The sequence below is a fragment of the Perca flavescens genome, chromosome 17 (assembly GCF_004354835.1).
Source record: "Perca flavescens isolate YP-PL-M2 chromosome 17, PFLA_1.0, whole genome shotgun sequence".
In the NCBI taxonomy this organism is placed as follows: domain Eukaryota; kingdom Metazoa; phylum Chordata; class Actinopteri; order Perciformes; family Percidae; genus Perca; species Perca flavescens.
Window position 1 is genome coordinate 15,985,568 of NC_041347.1, and position 21,061 is coordinate 16,006,628.

General features: G+C 38.3%; 1 protein-coding gene across 5 annotated transcripts in view; it reads right to left on the bottom strand.

Annotated features, from left to right (window-relative positions):
• Positions 1-1,166: 1,166 nt before the first annotated feature.
• prim2 (DNA primase subunit 2) overlaps positions 1,167-21,061 on the bottom strand; it is a 29,695-nt gene continuing 9,800 nt past the window's right edge. For all 5 annotated transcript variants that reach the window (XM_028602700.1, XM_028602701.1, XM_028602699.1 and 2 more), the window contains exons 8-14: positions 18,003-18,070; positions 16,600-16,672; positions 16,091-16,276; positions 9,383-9,509; positions 7,578-7,660; positions 5,788-5,856; positions 1,167-3,013 (exon numbers count right to left, since the gene is read on the bottom strand). In XM_028602700.1, the coding sequence (XP_028458501.1) occupies positions 2,786-3,013; positions 5,788-5,856; positions 7,578-7,660; positions 9,383-9,509; positions 16,091-16,276; positions 16,600-16,672; positions 18,003-18,070 (834 nt within the window). In that variant the 3' untranslated portion in view covers positions 1,167-2,785. The remainder of the gene's footprint in view (positions 3,014-5,787; positions 5,857-7,577; positions 7,661-9,382; positions 9,510-16,090; positions 16,277-16,599; positions 16,673-18,002; positions 18,071-21,061) is intronic.

Sequence of the window (21,061 nt, forward strand, 5' to 3'; positions counted from 1 at the left end):
ATTTAATACATTTGTCACAATTTCTAGTGAGTCATGGGAGTGCTCAGGGGAAATTGAAATTGTTAAAAGTGAAAAATACATTTCCGATTGTTCGTGTGGCAAGGCCACGTTTTTGTTATTTTACATCATTTTCCAAATACAATCTTCAGGCTGTTGTTAGCAGATAAGAGCTATGTTTTCCACTGTCAAATAGTTGCCCTGCTTTCTTTGCAAGCAAAGTAAACATACTGTGTGTTTAATACATCCCAATGGGACTTTGGCTTGTAGAGGGAAATATAATCATGCATGACATTTCGGTGAATCTGGAGAATGAAGAAACAAAGTTTCACCCCCTTGCCATTACCTTTAAATACTACTTTGACAGTGAAACGAAGTGAAACAAAATAACTAGAACCATAAAGTGCCCATATTATGAAAAAAAGAAATCACCTTTTCTAGGATTTGGGGTGTTATTTTGTTCTCTGGTGCTTCCAAGCACATACAAATATCAAATGCCTATACTGCCAATTCACATCTTAACTTTGATGCCTGTGATCACATCAACATTTACATCTAAAATTAGCTTTTGCTTCAAGAGATGAGATATTCCCATATACATAATTTGAATTCCTCCACAAAAACTAAGCAATGTGCTCCAAACTCCAGTTTAACTCTAGAGGTTGTTACTAATTTAACCTCCATCAGGCTTTGCTGCAGATCTGCTCAAACTTTTGATTACCTTGAAAAGAAAAAAAAAGTTCCTCCCAAGTGTGGCAGTGATTCCAGCGCAGTGAGGATAAAGTTTGTGACTGCAGTGCAGCTAATTTGACAAGATCCAAAAATAATCTGCTCTTCCTCCCACTGAAACGCTAATACTCCATTATGACTGCACAACCTTTATGAGATCTGAAATGAGGAAGGAGACAGTTACCACATAAATTGTGCTCATTTTTATAAAGCTTGAAGGGGAGATGTACAAGTATGCGTTATGGGATGTTATCTAATCCTTTAGGAATAAGGAAAAAACAATGTACCAAATCCCGCAAATTAACCAGAGCCGCTTCTGGTGGGGCATACTGAATAACGACTCAAACTGCTGCACACGTTGTCCCCTGGGTGAAATTATATTAGAAAGAGGATAAAGAAAAACATCATGCTGGGACTAGAAATGTACAATGGAGTCAATGTTGAGTATTCAATGTTTTTTTATATTGGAATTGATATTACCCGTTTTTGGATGCAATGCAAATGAACTTGATGTTATGCTTGCAGCATTTACTAGCTCCAGATTGCAACACATTTACAAAGCTTCCCTCCAGCTACACAGCACATCCCTGAATACAGACTCACCCTGTATGTCAGCTTCCATATGAAGCTCATGGAACAAATGTTGCGGTTTGGTCTTGGAATACATTTCTTGCCCTTTCCTATAATGCACCATCCCCAGAACACCTATCTCGCCCATGTAATTAGCACGGGAAGAAAGCATGATGAAAGCAAGCAAGTTCATGACTAATGATCGTAAATCCATTCGGAGGAGATAAACACCGTCATAGTCAACTGCCTGCCCACAGTCTAAGAAAGTGCCAGCTTTGTCAAACATAGTCATGCACAATTATATATTAAACATCAAGGATGTCTTGCTGACAGCCGCCCGGCTGCGCACGGTTATCCAGTTGCCTTATTATACTGGATAAATCCTCTCTGTGTCGAGCACCATGCTTGGATTTTAAGACCTAATTTAATTCCAGCTACGTGCAGCTCTGGTGCAGGCCGTGTTTCTGCTCTGACGTTACAAGCATGAGACAGTGATGAACTGTGGGGTGAGTGTCAAAAAGACTTCAAACAGAAAAGCCTGCAGAGCAAATGACAAGTCCGATGATTTTTTTTTTTTTTTTTTTTTAAACTTTTGACACCCTTGGGGAGATAAAATTTGATTTAAAATTCACAATCATTAAATTACAGAAAGGGCATTTCATTCATACATTCAATATTTCCCTTGGCCTCCTGGAAAACACATCTGTATTCATGTAATTCAGGGATGCCTGTTCAGTGCCTCCAATTGGATCTAAAGTTAGTAATCTTATAGAAAGAGTAGAGATAAGAGCACACAACTGGACAGTACCTCAAAGAACTGTGATCAGAGGAGCAGCCTGTGATGCCACACCAGTGAAAAGGTTCCCGACTCTCAGATAGCAACCACCTTTCACAAATTATTGCAGAAAGAAGTTCGAGAAAAGAGGAAATATCTCCTGACCACGTATGCTTTGAATAAATTGCATTGTGCACTATGAGGCAATATTCCAAGGCAGCATAATACAACTGTGAAAATTGTTTATTTTCATCCATCCCCCTGCCACCATTCATCCACACTCCTGCCAGCAAATACAATGACATTGTTTCTGAGACAGCTGGGAAATGTTCTAGTCATCACCCCCACAACCACGTCCCTGCCAAAACACTGGTCTGAACTCAGAAAAGCCAGTTTCAGTGCCCAGAGTGAAAACAAGGAAAGAATAACCGACTACTCTGACACTTGACCTAAACAGTTAAATTAATGACAGCGTGTCACTAACATAAAGAATTTTAAGGTAGAAAACTCTGCTTTGGTCTGATGTTGAAGTTTGAATAATGTCCAGTCGTAGCTAACTAAAAGTCTGCTCTGTTGAGAACAGACTAACAAGTTGTGGAGAAATTACTGATATGCAACTTGAATTCTTAACGTCATGTACAGGGACTTTTAAAATACTCTATTCAAGTTAGAATATATACCACCCCCAACCTCCGTATATTTAGATAAAAAAAATCAGGCATCTTGAAAGAAAGAGTCTAGTTCCTCAGTCATCTCGGCCAGTTCCTCGGGCGCGTTAGCTGCTGCCTCTGGAGCTGTGCTGGGTCCTTTGGTGGCAGAGTTTTCTTGCGACTTCTGTGGGATGTCCATCTCTCGCTTCATGTCCTTGCCTCCCCCCAAAACTTTCTGGCTCTCTATAAAGTACTGGTTGGGGTGATTGAGCGAGAAATTGGCATCCTCGATCTGCCCAACAAAACACAGAAAACACAGGTGAGGAAGGAGAAGAGAAATAAGAACAGCAGTGGCAGCTTTCACAGAAGTGGCAGGTTGGTAGCATACGGATTGATTCAATGTTATGCCACCTTTTACGAGATGGCCATGAAACAGCTGCTTCATTGGGGAGGATGTGGAATGGTTTGCTAATTTACTAACAATTCACTAATTTATTAACAATTATGAGGACAGCGGGCTTTCATGGCTAAATTAGCGAGCTAATTCAGTGAAAAGATGAAATGCCCTTTCAGGAAATTAAATGTCAAAAATCACTCATGGTGAGTTAAAACCTATGGATCAATTAACAGATGAAGTTCGAGCTCTTTCTCAAATGCTCTTCCTAAGACCTTTTCCATCATTTTTAAGCATTCATGTAATTGTGATTTTCCAAACTGTTCATATTACAATGATAGATTTGTACACAACAGTCTCAGCGTCTCCCATGTGCCATATCAAAGTCGGTAAGGAGACATTTCACTTTGCTGTTGAACAACTAGCGCGAAGAAAAGATTTTTCTAAGAAATGTTGACGTAATAATTACTATGTGGGTGTTTTACAGCTTAACATTTTTTATTTTAATGTATCTGCATGGGGCTGAAAGGGTTATTGATCAATACACACAATACATAACAATACACGTCACACTTCTGTTAAATCTTTTTTTTGTCACCTAGTAGCCCCATAAGAATCTGAATTTTATGTGTATAAATTGTCCTGTGAAGCAAATTCATTCAAAGTCAATAACAAGCAAGCCATGTAGCCCAGGATTAAAACTGTGTATTTCCCACAGTAGGGTTAAAAGGAATTAAAAGGAAAAGTTTGACATTTTGTGAAAAAGCTTATTCGCTTTCTTGTTGAAAGTTGGTATGTACGTTAAAGCTGGAGCCAGGAGTGGAATAGCTTAATTTAGCTCCTTAACTTCCTTTAAAACCACAACTTGTCATTTTTACATTTAGGTTTGTGTATGAATGAAAGGAATGAGACACAATGTGTTATTTACAGTGGCGGCTGCTGGTCATTCAAAGGGGGGAAGCTCATTTTTGGCTTACATCACACAAATTGCCCATTTATTTATGTTAATATTATAATATAATATAATATATATATATATATATATATATATATATATATATATATATATATAAAAATAGTAATGCAATAATTTAATTATATAATAATAATACATAATATAAATTATTATAATAGTTTATAATATCCATGGGAAGGTTTCATCAAGAGGAATGGCCAGCAGTACATATTCTTTGTCACAGCACAGCCAGCTAACTTTGTCATACCAGGAGAGCTGAACAGACCTGTTACTTTGCCCTGTCTTTTGCACTAAATCAATCTTAAGTGTTGATCTAACCCTGCTGTTTAATTCTAAGTTTCTCCTCATAAGGAAGACTTTCAAATGGCTTCGCCAAAATCAGGTCGACAATATTAGCAGTGTCTGCCAACGTGTGCAGTTTGCTAGCTGGCTAGCTCACCCCTACAACACTAGCCTAGCCTACTGTATGAATGAATGAATGAACAAACGATCTAACAAAACGATATTAAACTCGAAGGAGGAAATGTGGGAATTAGGTTAAACTGAAACAAGGAATGTGGTGTATAATTGAATGAAATGATGAAAATTGGCTAGCAATTTCGCCAGGCAAATACCAAGAAACAGGTTGCAGCAGTTCGTCTTTTATATATATATATATATATATATATATATATATATATATATATCGCTGTCAATCAAAAGGAGATACAGTCCTTCGACAGACCCTCCGATCATCACGCAGAAGCCCAGCCCACTGCTCCATTGACCCCCAGAGACGCCGAGCGTCCGTGGGCGGGACATAATCGCAGCATTTATCCAATGACCGTCTAGTTTCGAAGCGCTGAAAAAAACTGCTCAGAGCAGCCCCATTGAAGTCAACGGACGCTAGGCTTCAACGGGGAAACGCACTGAGACGCTACGGGAATGTATGAGAAGGAAATCGAGTCAGCCAATTCTGAACCAACTCGTCTTCGAGATGAACGTATTCTAAACGCATTTTAGTCAATAAAATGTTAACACAATAGTACATATTTGACCATTTAAATTTTAGACATTTTAGGGGAAGCTGAGCTTCCCTTGCAGTCTTAAAGAAATCGCCACTGGTTATTTAGTGACCTTTAGAGGTACTGGCAATATAGTTTTGTTTTGTACCATTTTTAGTCTTCATGCTATGCTAATCTAATCGTCATCTAGCTTCATACTTAGTGTACAGACATATGGTTGAATGGATTCTTCTCATCCAACTCTCAGCAAGAAAGCAAATAAGTGTATTTCAGTACACTTATTACAGTAAACATGTAATGCCATGTAAAAAGCAGACCTTTGTCAACAACTAAACTGTCAACTAAGCTGAATCTCATGTATTTAAAGTCCCAAAAAAAGTTTAAGATCTCTTTTTCAATCTCTGCTTTTCTCTAAAACCAGGACTTTGAGTGTGACTGAAAGGGATGATGACTCAAGCATCCAAACTAAAACAGATTAAATGAAATAAGTATCCACAGGGGACAAAATAGATGAAAATGCTATAATAAAGTAAATAAGTAAATAGAAATTAAGTTCCTATGACAGCCAGCTAATGATGGAGGGGATGACAGTTCTGGGTTTCTCCTGAGCCTTCATGCATGAGATGCAAGGACCAAAGCCCTGCCCCTGACATGGGCAATTACACCCCGCTTCAAATTAAATCTGCACTTACATTGTGTGTCAGCTCAAAGTACTTCTGGCACGCCAGCTGATAGTGCATCCCTTTAACCAGCTCCAGGATCTGCAACAAAAAAGGTTAGAGGATAGAAAAAGAGAAGATGGCAGCTAAGGTTCAAATGGGACTCTTTTGTTACACTGTTAAACCATAGATACTGACACAGTACATTGACAGAAGATATTGTCAACATTTTATGTTGTTGCAGCCCCATATTCAAAATTGTTTTAATTGGCTTTCAGTCAACTACCTACACAAACATTCCTCATGAATCATAATGACAGCAGTGAATACATCCTTAAGGAGATATTTGCAAATGCAATGAAAACAGAACACAGGCTTATTTGGGCTAATTTTAATATTCATGCCCTGAGTCAACTCTTTGTAGAATAACCGTTGGCAATGATTACACCTTCTGGTAGGCTGCATCTCAATTCTGGGATTTTCTATTTATTTTTTACTTTCTGTTTTCTAAAGCTCTGCAAAGTTGAAAAGAGAAGATGTAAGCAGATATTTTGAACCCCAGTCTTTGGCTGGGTCACATAAGAGCTTTCACATTCTTGTGCTAAAAGCACTGCAGTGTTAGCGTGACTCAGGGTGACTGACCTGCTAAAAAAGAAATCCAAGGTCTTCAGCACTCACTGATGGCGTTTTTTTTCCATTACATGGTACCTGCTCGACTTGACTCAACTTTTTTGGTTTTCCATTATGAAAAAAAAAAAAAAGTACCTGGTACTAGCCAACATGTACTTTTTGTTTTTTAGTATCACCTCCTTCGAGGTTCCAAGCGAGCTGAGGCGATACCAAAAGGTGACGTGAAAACCTGCAGACTACTGATTGGTCGGAGAGAATTGTCACTAATCACCGCGTCATCATTGCTAGCGACAGACGGGGGTGTCCTGAACAAACACGCCGTTTTTAAATAGTTTAGCCAGCGGTTTTTTTTTTTGCTGCCTCCAACTTCTTTTGAAACAAAATGTGTCTTCTGGCTGTGGCAACAGCCACATGCCGAGAGTCAAAAACAACACACCTTTGATGTTCTGTGTGCGTGAGGTGTTAGGTCACGGCAGTTTCCTGCAGCGGCAACGAGGCCAAGTTGAGCCGAGCAGAGTAGAGCTGCTGCTAGCAGTGGGTAAGCGCCATAAGAGAGACCTCTCTGAGGACTCTGCCTGTATTTGGCTCCTTCATTATTCCCCTCTATTCCCGAAAGCAGCCTCCAGCGTGATACTGCCACAAGCATGCTCAACGCCGGGGCAGGTATTAGATCAGTGAGGAGCTGTTTCTTAGTTTCTGCCAGACAATGCAGTTTTAATTATTTTGGTTTAATGGAATTAGGGCTGGACCCAAATATTCGACTATTCTTTCATTGGGTATTCAATTTCGAAGATTGACATGCATTCTGTAGAGACGTTCATAGATTAATCCTAATCACTTTGGTGATCCTGACTTTTCATCTAGCAGCTTTGACAGCAGCAGGTCAACGTTTCACTTATCCTGAGATATAGAATGTCCTGTATATTCCTGCGTTTTTGCTATATGTAGATATTGTAAATGAAACGTTCGTAAGACTCGACTTCTCAGACCAACTGCTGGCCGGGTGAGTGGTACCATTTGCCAGCTGTCTGAATGAATGTTTTATTCTACACAGATTTTACAACCCACTGAGAAAATCAAATTTATATTTGCTGAGTTCCACGAGATCAGGGGAGAAATGTCCCCAGTTAGAGGCAGATAACGATTGCTAGAAGGCTGTTTGAGAGGCCTACTGTAGACAGGACGGCACCCACCTGACTGATCCCACTGGGAGACACCTTGTAGAACTGAAGCTTCTGCTTCAACAGCTCTGACTCACTGTGACGGAAAGGACATCCTACAAACACAAAATGTTTTTGTTTTTTTAATGGATATAAAAATTACCAATTAATATAGCATGTTACATGTTTCACTGATGGGAGGAGACTGAAATACTCAGCATGTGAAAACTATATATGCAGAGATTTTGGTAATAGCTCTGGGCCTCATTCACCAACTGTTCTTACGAAGAAATGTGTTCTTAAACCCCACTTACGCACTGTTTAAGTAGATTCTGACATTCACTAATGTTTTCTTATCTTGGATTTGTTCTTAGCTAAGAACAAAATCTACAAACACTCAAGAGCACTCTTACACACATTTGAGTGAAAACAAACATAAAATAGTATGCAAAGAAACAAACACTGCAATTTGCATCAGCAATTAAAATGATTAAATCCTGCGTTATTTGGTGATTGATTGCGCCATTTATAGGGCCAAAATGCAGTGGTGGAATGTAATGAAGTTCAAATACTTTGTTACTGTACTTAAGTACATTTTTCACGTATCTGTACTTTACTTAAGTAGAATCAATAGTGCATACTTTTGACTTTTACTTCGTTACATTTTGCAGCAATTATCTATATTCATGTTATATTTTCTACTCCACTACATTTATAAAACGTTCAGTTACATTTTCTGATCAGTTTTTCCTGCCAAACCGTCTTCTTGACCGTCACACGTTTGTCTCACCAGTGAAGTTTGGTTGCCATAGATATGGGGCACCGCCGAACCTTCATCGGCTTCCAAGCTGGCTCCGGCGCTCCAGAGCCCGGGCTAATACAGCCTCCGGTAAAAGTGAAAATGTTAGTTTTTTATTATTCCCTTTTTTTTTTTTTTAAATCATAGTTGCTATCTATTTCTCTACATAGCGTCATTTACTCCTACGCCAGGGTGCGTAAGACGCGTTCATATCTTATTTATTTGGCTGGACCTCTTCACATTGCCTCCCCATTCCCACTGCTTCACACACTTTATTTGTTTACGCTTCCATGGTTATAGAAAATAAAACCATCTTTAAATAAATCCATGAATAAAACCAACCACATTCCGATTTCAACAACATTTTTCCATTTTATGCTGGTTAGGATAGGAACTTTTTTCAAAAGCCAGGCCTTGTTTGTGGTAGTGGACATATTACCCATTTAAAATGGTAATATGCAAATAAGATTAAGAGAATAACTCGTTATGAAAGTACTTTTAATATTTAAAGTACATTTAAAATCAAGTACTTTTTACTTAAGTAGGGTTGTCATTGTGATACTTCTACTTTTACTAAAGTAAATAGGTCTGTGGTTATTTGTACTTTTACTTAAGTACTGAGATTCAGTACAACACTGCAATGTACAAGTCATCTGCGACTCCGACAACCATCTCAGCGCTTCCCAGGAAGTGCACAGGAAGTGTCATGTCCTAATATGGGAATTTGCGGGACGTTTTCTTATGCTAATTGGGAACAACTGGCACACGCTTTCAATTACGAAGACGTGGGATTCCTCAATCCTAAGAACACAGGTGCGAACAATTCTGCTGTTTAATAACACGTCATGAATCCAACGTAGAGTTTTCTTAGGGACTTTAAGAACATATTTAAGAGAAAACTTAGGAAGATATTGGTGAATGAGGCCCAATGTCCACAGTCAGTTGTGTCACTATTTCCAAGCAAAGTACAAAGCCTGATAATGGCAGTTGAGTGGCTCATCTCATGGGTAATGGCTTCTTCCAATAGCCATCAACTCACCATGATGGTCGCCTTGGCTGGGTGGGTTTGATAAAATCACCTTCATGCAACTGTAGGGGGTGTAGTCTGTTCGCTTGCCTTCTTTGCCAAACATGTGGCGGACGCTGTAGGCATATGCTTTGTCAAACTAGAGAGAGAGAGAGAGAGAGAGAGAGAGAGAGAGAGAGAAAGGGGAAGAGAAAGAGAAGGCATTAGTGAGGATGAGAGTGTAAGAGGGACAAGGTTGGGGTGAAAAGAGACATTGCATACATCATGTCAGTTTTGACAGGGTGTTTTCCTCAATGAAATATAGAGCTATTAGAGAGAACCTGCTGTAGAGATGTCGTCACACTCGAGATAGCCGAATTATGGATTTCGTTGAATGGCCATCTTTACTTCTCATTGCTTTTGCCCTTTGTCTGGCAGAGTACTTTGATAAAATATGAAAAATATTTTTAAATAAAAGAATACGTGTAGTAACTCCCAATACAATGCACCGCTATTCCGTACAATGTGTCCACTATTCCTACCTAAAAAAAAAACTAAATGTATATGGACATTATAGCTATAGAAATATATGTATAATGTATATAAATTACAAAAAAGCAGTGTAAAGTTGCAGCTCCTTGTCACATTTCAGATGTCCTTAAATTGGTATCACTTTCACCAAAGAGATATTTCCAATCTAAACATCTCTGGTGATCAATTTAATCAACTTTCTGAGGCCCAAAGAGATACAATAATCCATTATTTCTCAACATAAGCAAAGACTAGAGAAAGGTCCAAAAAAATAGAAACAGATTTCAGAACTTCAGTTGTCTTTCCTTTTCCACGTCACGACTCGGATTTATTTTGTGACCCATCAGAGGGGTGGACCCTTTGGTTGGGAACCACCAGACTTGAATTCAATTAAACTATGTGAACTACGGATTTAATAGCTGGAAAAATCTTTATATGATCTCTAAAAAAGCAACACATCAATGCCAAGGTCACAAGTGACTGAATCAATAAAACTATACAGTGCCAGAAGTCTGCAAATGTTCACACCATCTTCTGTCCAGCTTGTTCCGAACCCAAAATTTTTTTTTAAATCAGGGTCCTTCTACACAATCTTCACAGTGAACTCCTTTTATGTGTACATAGTTCATGTGACACTATTAAAAATGATTTACTGGAACCCAGCCTCTAAAAACCGTAAACAGTAAAAATGCATACAGTGTGCTTCGACAGTGGCAGAACACAATCATGACTGCTCCCATCATAACACATTAATGTTGCAATAAAACCCTTGAGCTTGCTAATGTGACAAGCTGCAGCAGCAATTCACAAATCCATAAAAATCTTCAAGTAGAATAAATCAAATATTAATTATGTAGAGCTTCGAAGGATTCAGGAGGCTGTTTCCTGATTTAAGACCCCCCTACTCTATTAAAAAAACGGATCTTGGAACTCCACTGGCACTAAAGTGTGTTTAATATGTATTATGTGAAATAATTAGGACATAAAAAGATCCTAGGTTGGCTAAAAAAAAGTGATGCTAAGACTTAGAAATGATAGGATATTAAACTTTCACTTCTTCTAGGTGAGATGGTGATTAAAGATATAACTTCACAAGACCAAAAGATTATACGTCAACTCTTTCTTAAATGCTGGGATCAACCACAAACAGCAGATCTGATTGAGCATTTTTTCGACTTGCCATTTTCTAAAAACATTTGATTTGTCCTCAAAAACAGTATTCAGATCCCCCTTGGCATCAGATAGTTGTACAAAGCAGCTTGCAGTCCTATTTGTTACACATAAAACGCAACTCTTCTAAATATAATACATTTCCAGTCTTCCTTTTAATCACCAACTGTGTTCCCACACTTCAGCCCACACTTCAGATCATCCTGCATATACTCTTAACACGGCTGACCTCCAAACGGAGAGAATTCAGAAGTCTAAACACAAGCACAAAAGCTGCATTAAAGGAGCAGAGCCACAGCTCTTCTAGTTCACATTTTGGCTCTTGGGGCTACATCACTGGAACATCCCCCCACACTCTAGGACACATTCACAAAAACCTGCGGCGATGGAGACAGAGAAATAGGACACAATCAAAGGGATTACGTACGTGTGTGCGTGCATGTGTGTAAACTTGGCATGGCTTCTTAGGCTCAGTCCATAGTGACTGATGTGCCTGCAGCTCCAATTCCTTGTATATGTAATACCATTAAAATACTTCCCATTTCAAATCTGTACTGCAGGCTTTTCAGAACCTAAAAACAATAAAAAAAGGTACGGGACTATAAAACACTTCCAAGTGTGCACAAGGTAACAAGCGAAGCTGTTGATAGGCTTTTGAAAAGGTCATTTACACATAATGCACAAGCAGAATTTTAAACTAAGAGCCAATGGAGACAAATTAGAACTGCAAAGTCTCTATAACAGTGTGACAAGCCTGCTGCAAACCCTAAAAGCTGCACATTGCATCTCAAAGAGTAAAAGATCTTTATGCCATTGAAAACTTTTTTTGTTAAAATTCTAATAATTTAGTTTTGTTTTATAAGTTGTACCTGTTGTCACATAATTACAGAAAGACTGCAAAAACATCAGTGCTCTTTGTCTGTCCTGAAATTTCTGTTACTAGTCAGCCTACACATTCAGCGATGTCGATATAGTATCTGTGATCAGCTATGTATCAGCCTGGTCTTAGTGTGTATTTCTCACTGAAAGCAAATGCCACTACAACTTTTATATTTGGCATCAGCACTGCAATTTTTTAGACTTTTTATTTTCAAATAATTTATATCAGATAACGTAACGTATTGGTCGACATTCTGTTTATTTAAGGTTTGGGATCATGAACGTCAGGTTGTTCAAATAGTAGCACCATTCTTCAAGCCACTCACTATGAAGATAAATGACACAAGGCCTTAGTAGGAGTTCCCTAAATCCTAATAAAAGAATGTCCCTACTACAGTATCTAGTTAACATTGTTGTCTTGTACATTATAATCTTTATGAAAAGGAAAAAAGCACAAAAAACTAAACACAAAATAGTCTCGCTTACATCGCTTCAAGCATACCTGCAAACTCAGGAGGTCTGAAAAAGGTGACATTTAAGTAGCACCATTTAAGTAGCACCTAAATAAGGCACCGAAATCCGCGTTGCTTTTTGGTCCGGTAGAGAACGGTCGTTAAGGCACCGGTGCCGTGTTAGCTCTGGGTCTTGGACCCCCCCAAAATAAAAACTCTTTGTCTCTACACGATTCACGTGGATGACATTTTCCCATTCAAAACAGCGATTTTCGCCGAAAAGCGAATAGTTTGCAGGTATGTTCAAGACAAAAGTGAAGAAAAGAATCAGGATATATTTGTATACAGGGTTGCAGAATGAGCTGGCAACTACTTTTAAATGTGTTGAAAGAAACCATAAAAAAATAACATGGTGTACATTTGGAACCAAACTTTACGACCAGTTAATATAAAGTCATCTAATGAAAGTCTAACCTTTGTTGGGAAAGACCCCAGAGCGAATCAAAACTATAATGTGAAAAAATGGTGTCAGTTGGTGGAAATTAATTAACCTGAAGTTAACATCTGTAAAACAAGCAGTTCAAAAGCAGTCCCACCCCCCAAGGCAATACAACACACTAAAATGTGGTTCAAATAGACCCTCCTTCAAATGAATAGGCTAACTTCTATGGCAATAAAAATGGATAGATCAAGTTGATTTCATCAATTTTCTCACTCCCTCTAGTCTAACATTACATTGCCTTGTCCTCCAGGCCTCCCTCTTGGCATCGCTGCCTCCCATCTTTTTCCTCGGTGCCAGTCGCATACTAATGAGCGGGCTTTGTGCAGCATGCCACAAAGTGCAGTCCCTGACTTCAACACATACATCATTGTGAGAGCTGTGATCTGGCCAGCACCATTCTGCTGCTTCTGCTGTGCAACAAGAGCTGGGCTTTGTGCACAGCCCATCACACTTTCTCTGGAAGCGTGTACATGGGAACCAAGCCACCTTTAGAAATGGACACAGTGTACTGTAGTTGCCATGAGGCTCTTACTGAGAGCCAATAGCAGAGATACAAGGGCAGGAGAGACTGGAGGAAGGATAGACAGACACCTCATTTTTTAGTCTAAAAACATGCTTTAACGGGTGCCCGTGACAAAGCTGCACAAAAGGTGATGAAGATGAAAAACCTTACAGGCGATTTTTGAACAGCAGAAAAAAAACAAGAAGGACTCTCTGTTTATCTTTTTGCATCAAAGTCTGGTCCGAATTCTTTGATGCAACTTCTCATTATAACTGAAACTGTGGCACCAGCAGGAAACAGGGGCTCAAGATCTCTCCGCAACATGCTAGGACGCTTTGTCTGGCTGATGCAACACATGTCCCCAGACTGGAAAGACTACATGAAGTGACATGCCAGCCATGTGATCTACTACTACTACGAATCATTATCGAAAGACAACATGCCTCGGGGATAAAGGCTCACCACACGCAGTACTGTGCCAGATAGCCGCACACGTTTTTTTTTTAACTCTAATTTAATGATTACTTGGCACTCACCTTGCACCCGGTTAATACTGAATCGTTTGACGAACACCCAAAAAAACGGAACACACTTATGTGTGAGATTAAGCGGTAGTTATCAGTTGAGGTCAGATGGACAGTATCTGTTAAGTTACAAAATATAACATAATTATAAAAACAGCTTACATGGCTGAAAGGTCTCTCATTGTGTCAGTGCAATCAGAGCATGCTGGTCCAAGCTGGAGCAGTATTTGTAAACATGTTTATTTAAATTCAGTAATCATTAAAATAAAGAAGCAAGTGGAGAACATCTTAGAATATGTTTTTATGATTATGAACTTGAAGATGGTTTAAATATTGTGTGATTTGCCCATATTTATATTCAGGGAAACTTTGAGAACAAAATCACTGGAATTTTTTTGGGAGAGCGAGGCATATTGATTATTATCACAATCTATTATTCGTTTGGTTAAAAAAAAATGTCAGAAAAAAAATGCTTAAAAGATTATCAAAATAGTTGCAGATGAATCTTCTGTCAATTGACTAATTTCTTAAGCTCTAGTGAAAATCCATAAATTGTAACTTTAAGATGTTTTTTTAAATATTTAAATTTAGTTTTTACTTCGATAGACCATAGCACAGAATAAAGTTAACTCACTTGAATTGACTTTAGAGTGCATCTAGTAAGAGACATGATATCATCTCGTCAAAAAATTCCTAAAACAGTGAAGTTTGAATCCTCTGTATCTCACTTAGAAAGGCCAGCCTTGAGGCGAGGCATACAGCGACGGTCTAACAATCTTTAGTGTATGCTGTACAGTCCTATCTGTAAAAGCAAATCAATACAATCCGAGCAGTTATCCATTTACAGGCAGTTATTTTCTTGACAGCTTAGCTTGAGTACATGGTTCAGACATCTATCCTTATAAATGTTGATGCAATTTCTTATTGAATAAGTCAGACACACTGTAACAACATTTCTGCAGCAATCCGACACTTTGGAATGTTAACAACATGTCAGAACTAGTCCAGGCTCATTTTAAATACATTAATATTTAAAGCATTACAACAAGAATACACAGCATGAAATTCTGTCTGTTCTGTCCAAACGGTTCCATCATGTGGAGGCTGCTGACACAGTTGTCTCTTATTCGCATAAAGAGTAGTGGTTCTCTTCACGCAGAACTCATTTCAATGTCTTTCCTGTGTCTCTGTCTTCTATTGAGAGACAAAATATCTGAACCCACAACCACTTAAAGTCTTCATTTGCCTCAACACAGTTAACTTTATTATTATCAATACAGCCTTGATGGGGTCACTTCATCACCAATCAAACAGCAACACCCATTTAAGTGTTGAATAGCACTCTGGAGAGGCATTCAGAGATGAAGACCGCTGTCCTATATTGAATCTGGCGTTAGAGGATAATCTTTCAAAAAATGAACAAAAAAAACTCTCTGGGTATTGTATCAGGTTGTATAACATTTGGAAAAGCCTTTAAAACCAAATGACCTTTTACAACAAACTATTTGGTAAAAGTCAAAAAGAACAATACAATTTTGAAAATAATGTAAAGTAAAAACAGTGGCATCCGGCAATGTCACTGGGTTATTGCATAATTGTGATGCAGTTCTTTTATCGAACATTTAGTTATGATTTTATTATAAAAAATACCATTTCATTAATCATTTATCACCCTCTTTGTTTTAATGTGTGCCTGTGTTTGTATGTATGCATATATATTTGTCAGCACTATTCACTTTAAGTTTAAAAGGACAAAATGTTTTGCAAATATGTACTAAATTACGTAAATGTATGACTGTATGGTGAGAGGGGTTATGGGGTGGGTGGGGCTGGTACAATAGCACAGAACTTCCTCACGCTGTTGCACTGTAATTCTGTGCAAAAATACCAATAAAGAAATGTTGGATTAATATAACAATACATCCCATAAACACCTCCTCTTACTAAAAGTTGCAGTGGCATTTGGGTGAGAGGACAGCCCACATCAACAGTTAAAAGAAAATTGAGTTTGGATTTACAACAAATGTAACTTTAAAAAGGTTTAAAATAGGTTGTGTGAGATAGAGATATATATATATATATATATATATATATATATATATATATATATATATATATATATATATATATATATATATATATATATAAATATAAATATAAAAGAATTCATGTCAACATTACCTTGTCTGCATCCACTTTGCCTCTTATGAACTCAGACCTCCAGAACTGCAGTGCTTGCTCCAGAGAGAGGCCGATGCCTTTGAGGAACAGGCCGTACTGCATGCGACCACCATGGCGGAGATGGTGGTTCTCTCTGAGGGACTGGTGGAGCTGCCTCATGCAGAGTGGGAATGACTTCCCTGAAAGCTGGCGTCAGACAACAGTTAATGAGCCAATATGCAGATATGGACTACTATAATTTACCTGTACCTGTAAATGTTTTTATTCTCGCTTGATTTTTCTTCTTATATTTTATTTCATATCTTCCTTTTCTATGGTGCACATGTTACATAATGTGACCTGACTGATCAAAAACTGAAGTTGCACTAAATAGACTTTATTCATTCTAGCTCTGGGCCACCAGATATAAATATACAAACCTCATTTCTCCCCCTTTTACACCAGCCATTTCCAGGCAAAATGGCACCTTGAACTTGACATTTAAAGAGTAGATGGTCAATGCAACTTACTGAATCAATTTGTTCCAGGGAGATTTTTCCAACATTCTTCTGGATGCTGTAATCCTGTCCCACATAGGCATGACTAAAATAAGAAAAATATTTAAAAACATATCAGGACTGTGACAAATAAGCAATGTTAATACAATTTTAGAAGCAGTCAGGGCTGCCATGAAATCTGATACTATTTGTTTTTTTTTGAAAGAAAATAAGACATGACACTAAAGACTGGAAACCATCATTTAAAATAAAAGTAAATATAAAACACTGTAACCTCATGCCAAAAAAAAAAGTTAACTGCTAAGCTCCTATCAGTAGATTTTAAGTCAATGACTTTGGCAAACCATTAAGTCCTGTATAGCAGTGCTTTACATCACATTGTTCCCCCTACCATAGAGATTAGTGGCCTGCCCACTAATCTCAACAACCTGCCCACTAATCCCCATCAACAATCAGGCAACACGACTTCTTACACCCCTATATTCATGTTTTTGCTTTTATCTAAAGTAAGATAAACACCCTCATTGGGTTCTGAGCTGCTCTCCTTTGCTACTGAAGCTGAAATGAACGCTGCTGCTATTAAGCCACTATTTAATGCAAACCCGTGTTGGTGCTGATTGAAATTAATTTTCAATGGTGAGATAGCGGCAGTTCTATTGGTTGATCAAACATGATAACTTTATGGACAACTTAGGTGCTTTTTTATTTTACAGATGTGTACAATTTAAAATATTGCAATGGAGGACTGATAAAAGAAGATGCAGTTTTAGTGAAGTACTTAGATGAAGCAGCAGGATTGCATTTTGGGTGAGACCTAACCCTCTAACAAATCATGATAAGCAACAGCTTTTACAGCACCATTCCGGTTTCATGGAAAACCATTTGCACACACATCACTGGCTCTGATCAGTTGCTAAACAGAAAGTATGTATCCAAACCATATGGAATTTTGTTTATGCAGTGTGCATACGGAGCTGTTTAATCCATTATTATCACCATTGAAATGCACCTTTGTACAAAACCTACAGTTATTATAAATCAATTAAGTAATTTATCCCAAATATAACTACTGGGGGAAAACATGGCCCTAGTATCCCCAATACAGAGATACAGTACAGTGCATGAGATCTTGTAGGAGAAACAGTGCACAAGTTGCATATAGTCCCAATTACTTCAAGACTGAGTAACTTTAACAATAGGGATATGATGATACACACACACAGTCAGGCACCCCAAGTTCCCAAAACATCTGGACTTATCTACAGGGACAGATTGGGTTTACTCAGACCAGCCACAAGCCCCCAATGTTCTTTGGTGCCAAAGATCAATCGTGCTAAATCTCTTTTTCAACGGAGTTCTGGCAAAGTGGCAGCAACGTTATTAATCCTGCTGCTGCTGCTGCTGCTGCTGCTTACCTGAGGTGGTTAAGGAGCGGTTGGAGCCGTTCATCAGAATGCACTGCTGGTAGTGAGCGGGCTGTCAACTGCAGATGAGATCAACATCACATGAGTAATGGTAAATCGTGTCGGTCACTACAGATTAATATCACAAGTTAAGTGCAAATATTAAGTACTACACAGAACGGTAAATAAAAGACAAGGCCACCGCTTAGTAATTTAAGCAAGTTAAATAAACTGCATTTGAGTTCATTTAAAGAATTTTTACTTAAACTTTAAATATGAAATGTAACTGAATAATTGACGGCGGTACTAGAAAGCGAGGGGCCTTTAAAGTGATAATGTTAAAATTCCCTTAGCTGTAAAACAGGCTACCATTTTCTGACTGGAGCAAATGATCATACATCTCACACATAGTGACACCATCTTAAAACATCAGTAGCATATAAAACAACTGTTAGGTTATTCCTTACAACCCGCCCTCTACTCCTGACATTTGGTTTTGACATCCTGTCTCAGTCTGAACACATATAGATCAGCTAGATGTGAACTTTTTTAGCTATGAGTCTGACAGTATGCACATCCCTCCCAAACAAAAAGCTTTACTTAGTCTAATTGCTACATGAACATTACTTAAATCAGCAAACAAGCAAGAGTCCACAGTCTAAAACATTTCAAGGACTTACACGTACACAACAAATAGCTTAATATATTATATATCGGTTGTTTGATGTTCATTTGAACATCAAACCAATAACTGGAGCTTTCAATTTCATGCCTTTTTAATGTCACATTTTCTGCGATGTCCCCTTGTCATCCCCAGTGGAAGAGAATAACCATAATAGTAACGCAGAAACAGTCACAATGGCACAGTTTCAAGAAAAATAGTTTTGGAGCATCATTCCATTCCAACAGTTAGTGGTCCGGATAATTATCAGAAAATGGGAGAATGGCGGAACTGGACCAAGTTGCTCTTTTTATTTGTTTTTCCCCTTTTGTCATTTGGAAAAGATTGTCTTGCCTGTCCCATGATGCAGGACATGTTTAAGCAATTTAAGTGCATGTGGCCTACTATGCCAACAATAATACAGAGGCAATAACTTTCTAAACTACCTCGACAACACACAATCTAGTGCCCAATCATGATTTGGCAATTTGGTGTTAAGTGACTCTGCATGCATTCTGAGTTTAGTAAACTACATGAAAACTACTCTCAGAAATCACTATTGTGTAAATCTGTTAATTAAGCACATTCCAGTGGGCCAGTAGTGAGATTTAGAGGAGTTCTCCAATTTGCCAAAAAGGCATTTTAGATTACTGGCTAAACAAAGCCCACCCTTTGCCATGAACACAGGCGACTACACTGTACACTGCAGAAGTGCCCAAAACTGCAGTTCATCGAGTGGCCACATGAGACTGGCTCTGAAAAAGGGAGTCAATCCAACAAATGCCCAACTTTACAGCAGAATTAAACATGTTTACAGCCTGGGTGGTGGCCTCTAGCTCACCCAGTAAGAGCGTTTGCCCAATGTTGACTGAGTCCTGCAGTGGCGCGGGTTCAAATCCGACCTGTTGCCCTATGCTGCGTGTCGTGCCCCATCTCTCTCCCCATTTCCAGTCTATCCACTGTCACTGTATAGAAAAAAGGGAAAATCCCCCCCCCAAAAAAAATGAACTCCTAAAATTTTAAAAAAAGAACTGATTTTGGTCTCTATAGCGGAGTTCCCCCTTCAATGTAAACTTTATGAATAATTAAGGGTGTTCCGCTTTGAGTGACAGGTGGCCTGCTGTCACAGGAGGCGATCATATACTGTAGAATTCATTCAACCAGGCGCCGTCCAGCTCTACCTCTTTGCCCATTTTTGGAACAGCCAACATTAGGCACGGCCAATATGGCGACGGCCAGAGCCAAAGGGAGCTCCCCACTCTGCTCTTTGGAAACCTATGGGTGATGTCAAGGGGAAAACATCTATAATTTATACTATTTTTGCTACACGCAAGGGGCAAAACCACTGAACGAAAATAAACTTTTGTTCAAACTGCCAAATTATTTTTCTATGAACAAAAGCAACGAACTGCCAGTTCTAAGGTCGACTCAAACAGCTGCTTTGGAAAGGAACTGCAACTAGTATCTCTTGACAGAATGTGTTTTAGTTGGAAAAAGCAAACTAAAGCAGGACGCATGATGGCAGCCATCTTATCAGAGTGATCAGGTCTAATAATTACGGCTGTGTAACAACCAAAAACTACGGGCCCATTTTCAGCAGAAGATGGACGCAATTATGCAAACGCTGATCCCTCATATCAATTAGGGCTGGGACGATATGATGATATGATTTGTATTGCGATATTTTATTTATTGCGATTCGATAATATTGCGATTTCCTTTTCCTCCTTTAACAAATACAAAAGTTGAATAATACACATCTAGAGACTATATATTATGAAAACTCTCTAAAAACAAATTGTTTTCTAAGAAGAATACACATCTAGAGACTATATATTATGAAAACTCTCTAAAAACAAATTGTTTTCTAAGAAGAATGCACATCACGTCAGTCAGTCTGACATTTATTTCATTTGTAAAAAAGTATCTAACATTTATTGTCTGTATTAACTGCTTTCGCGGTTTTGCTGGAAACAGATATTATGTAGTCGCCGTCAGCAGTTCCGCATAAAGAGAGAATATTTAGGTAAATTGGTAAAAAAAAAAGATTCATACAATTTTCCCCAAATATCAATCCCATATCTCCTCCACTATACTATACAAATTCAAAAGTATTTTCACGCATGACGTTTTCTTCAGAGCCCTATGTATACTTCCTATTTCTTATCTTGATTTTGAACGCAACATGGATCAGATTGAGGAAACTGTATCCATCTATTATCACTACTCTGCATCACAATAAAAATCGTAAAGCTTGGACGATTACTTGAGGAATAGAATTGACACATATTGATGGCTGATACCACATACAATCTACATAAATTTATGTAGATTAGGGTGTTGAGATTCCAATCAGAAAAGTAATGATTTGCAGGTCTTTACATTGGCATATGTAAATCATTTCTTCTCT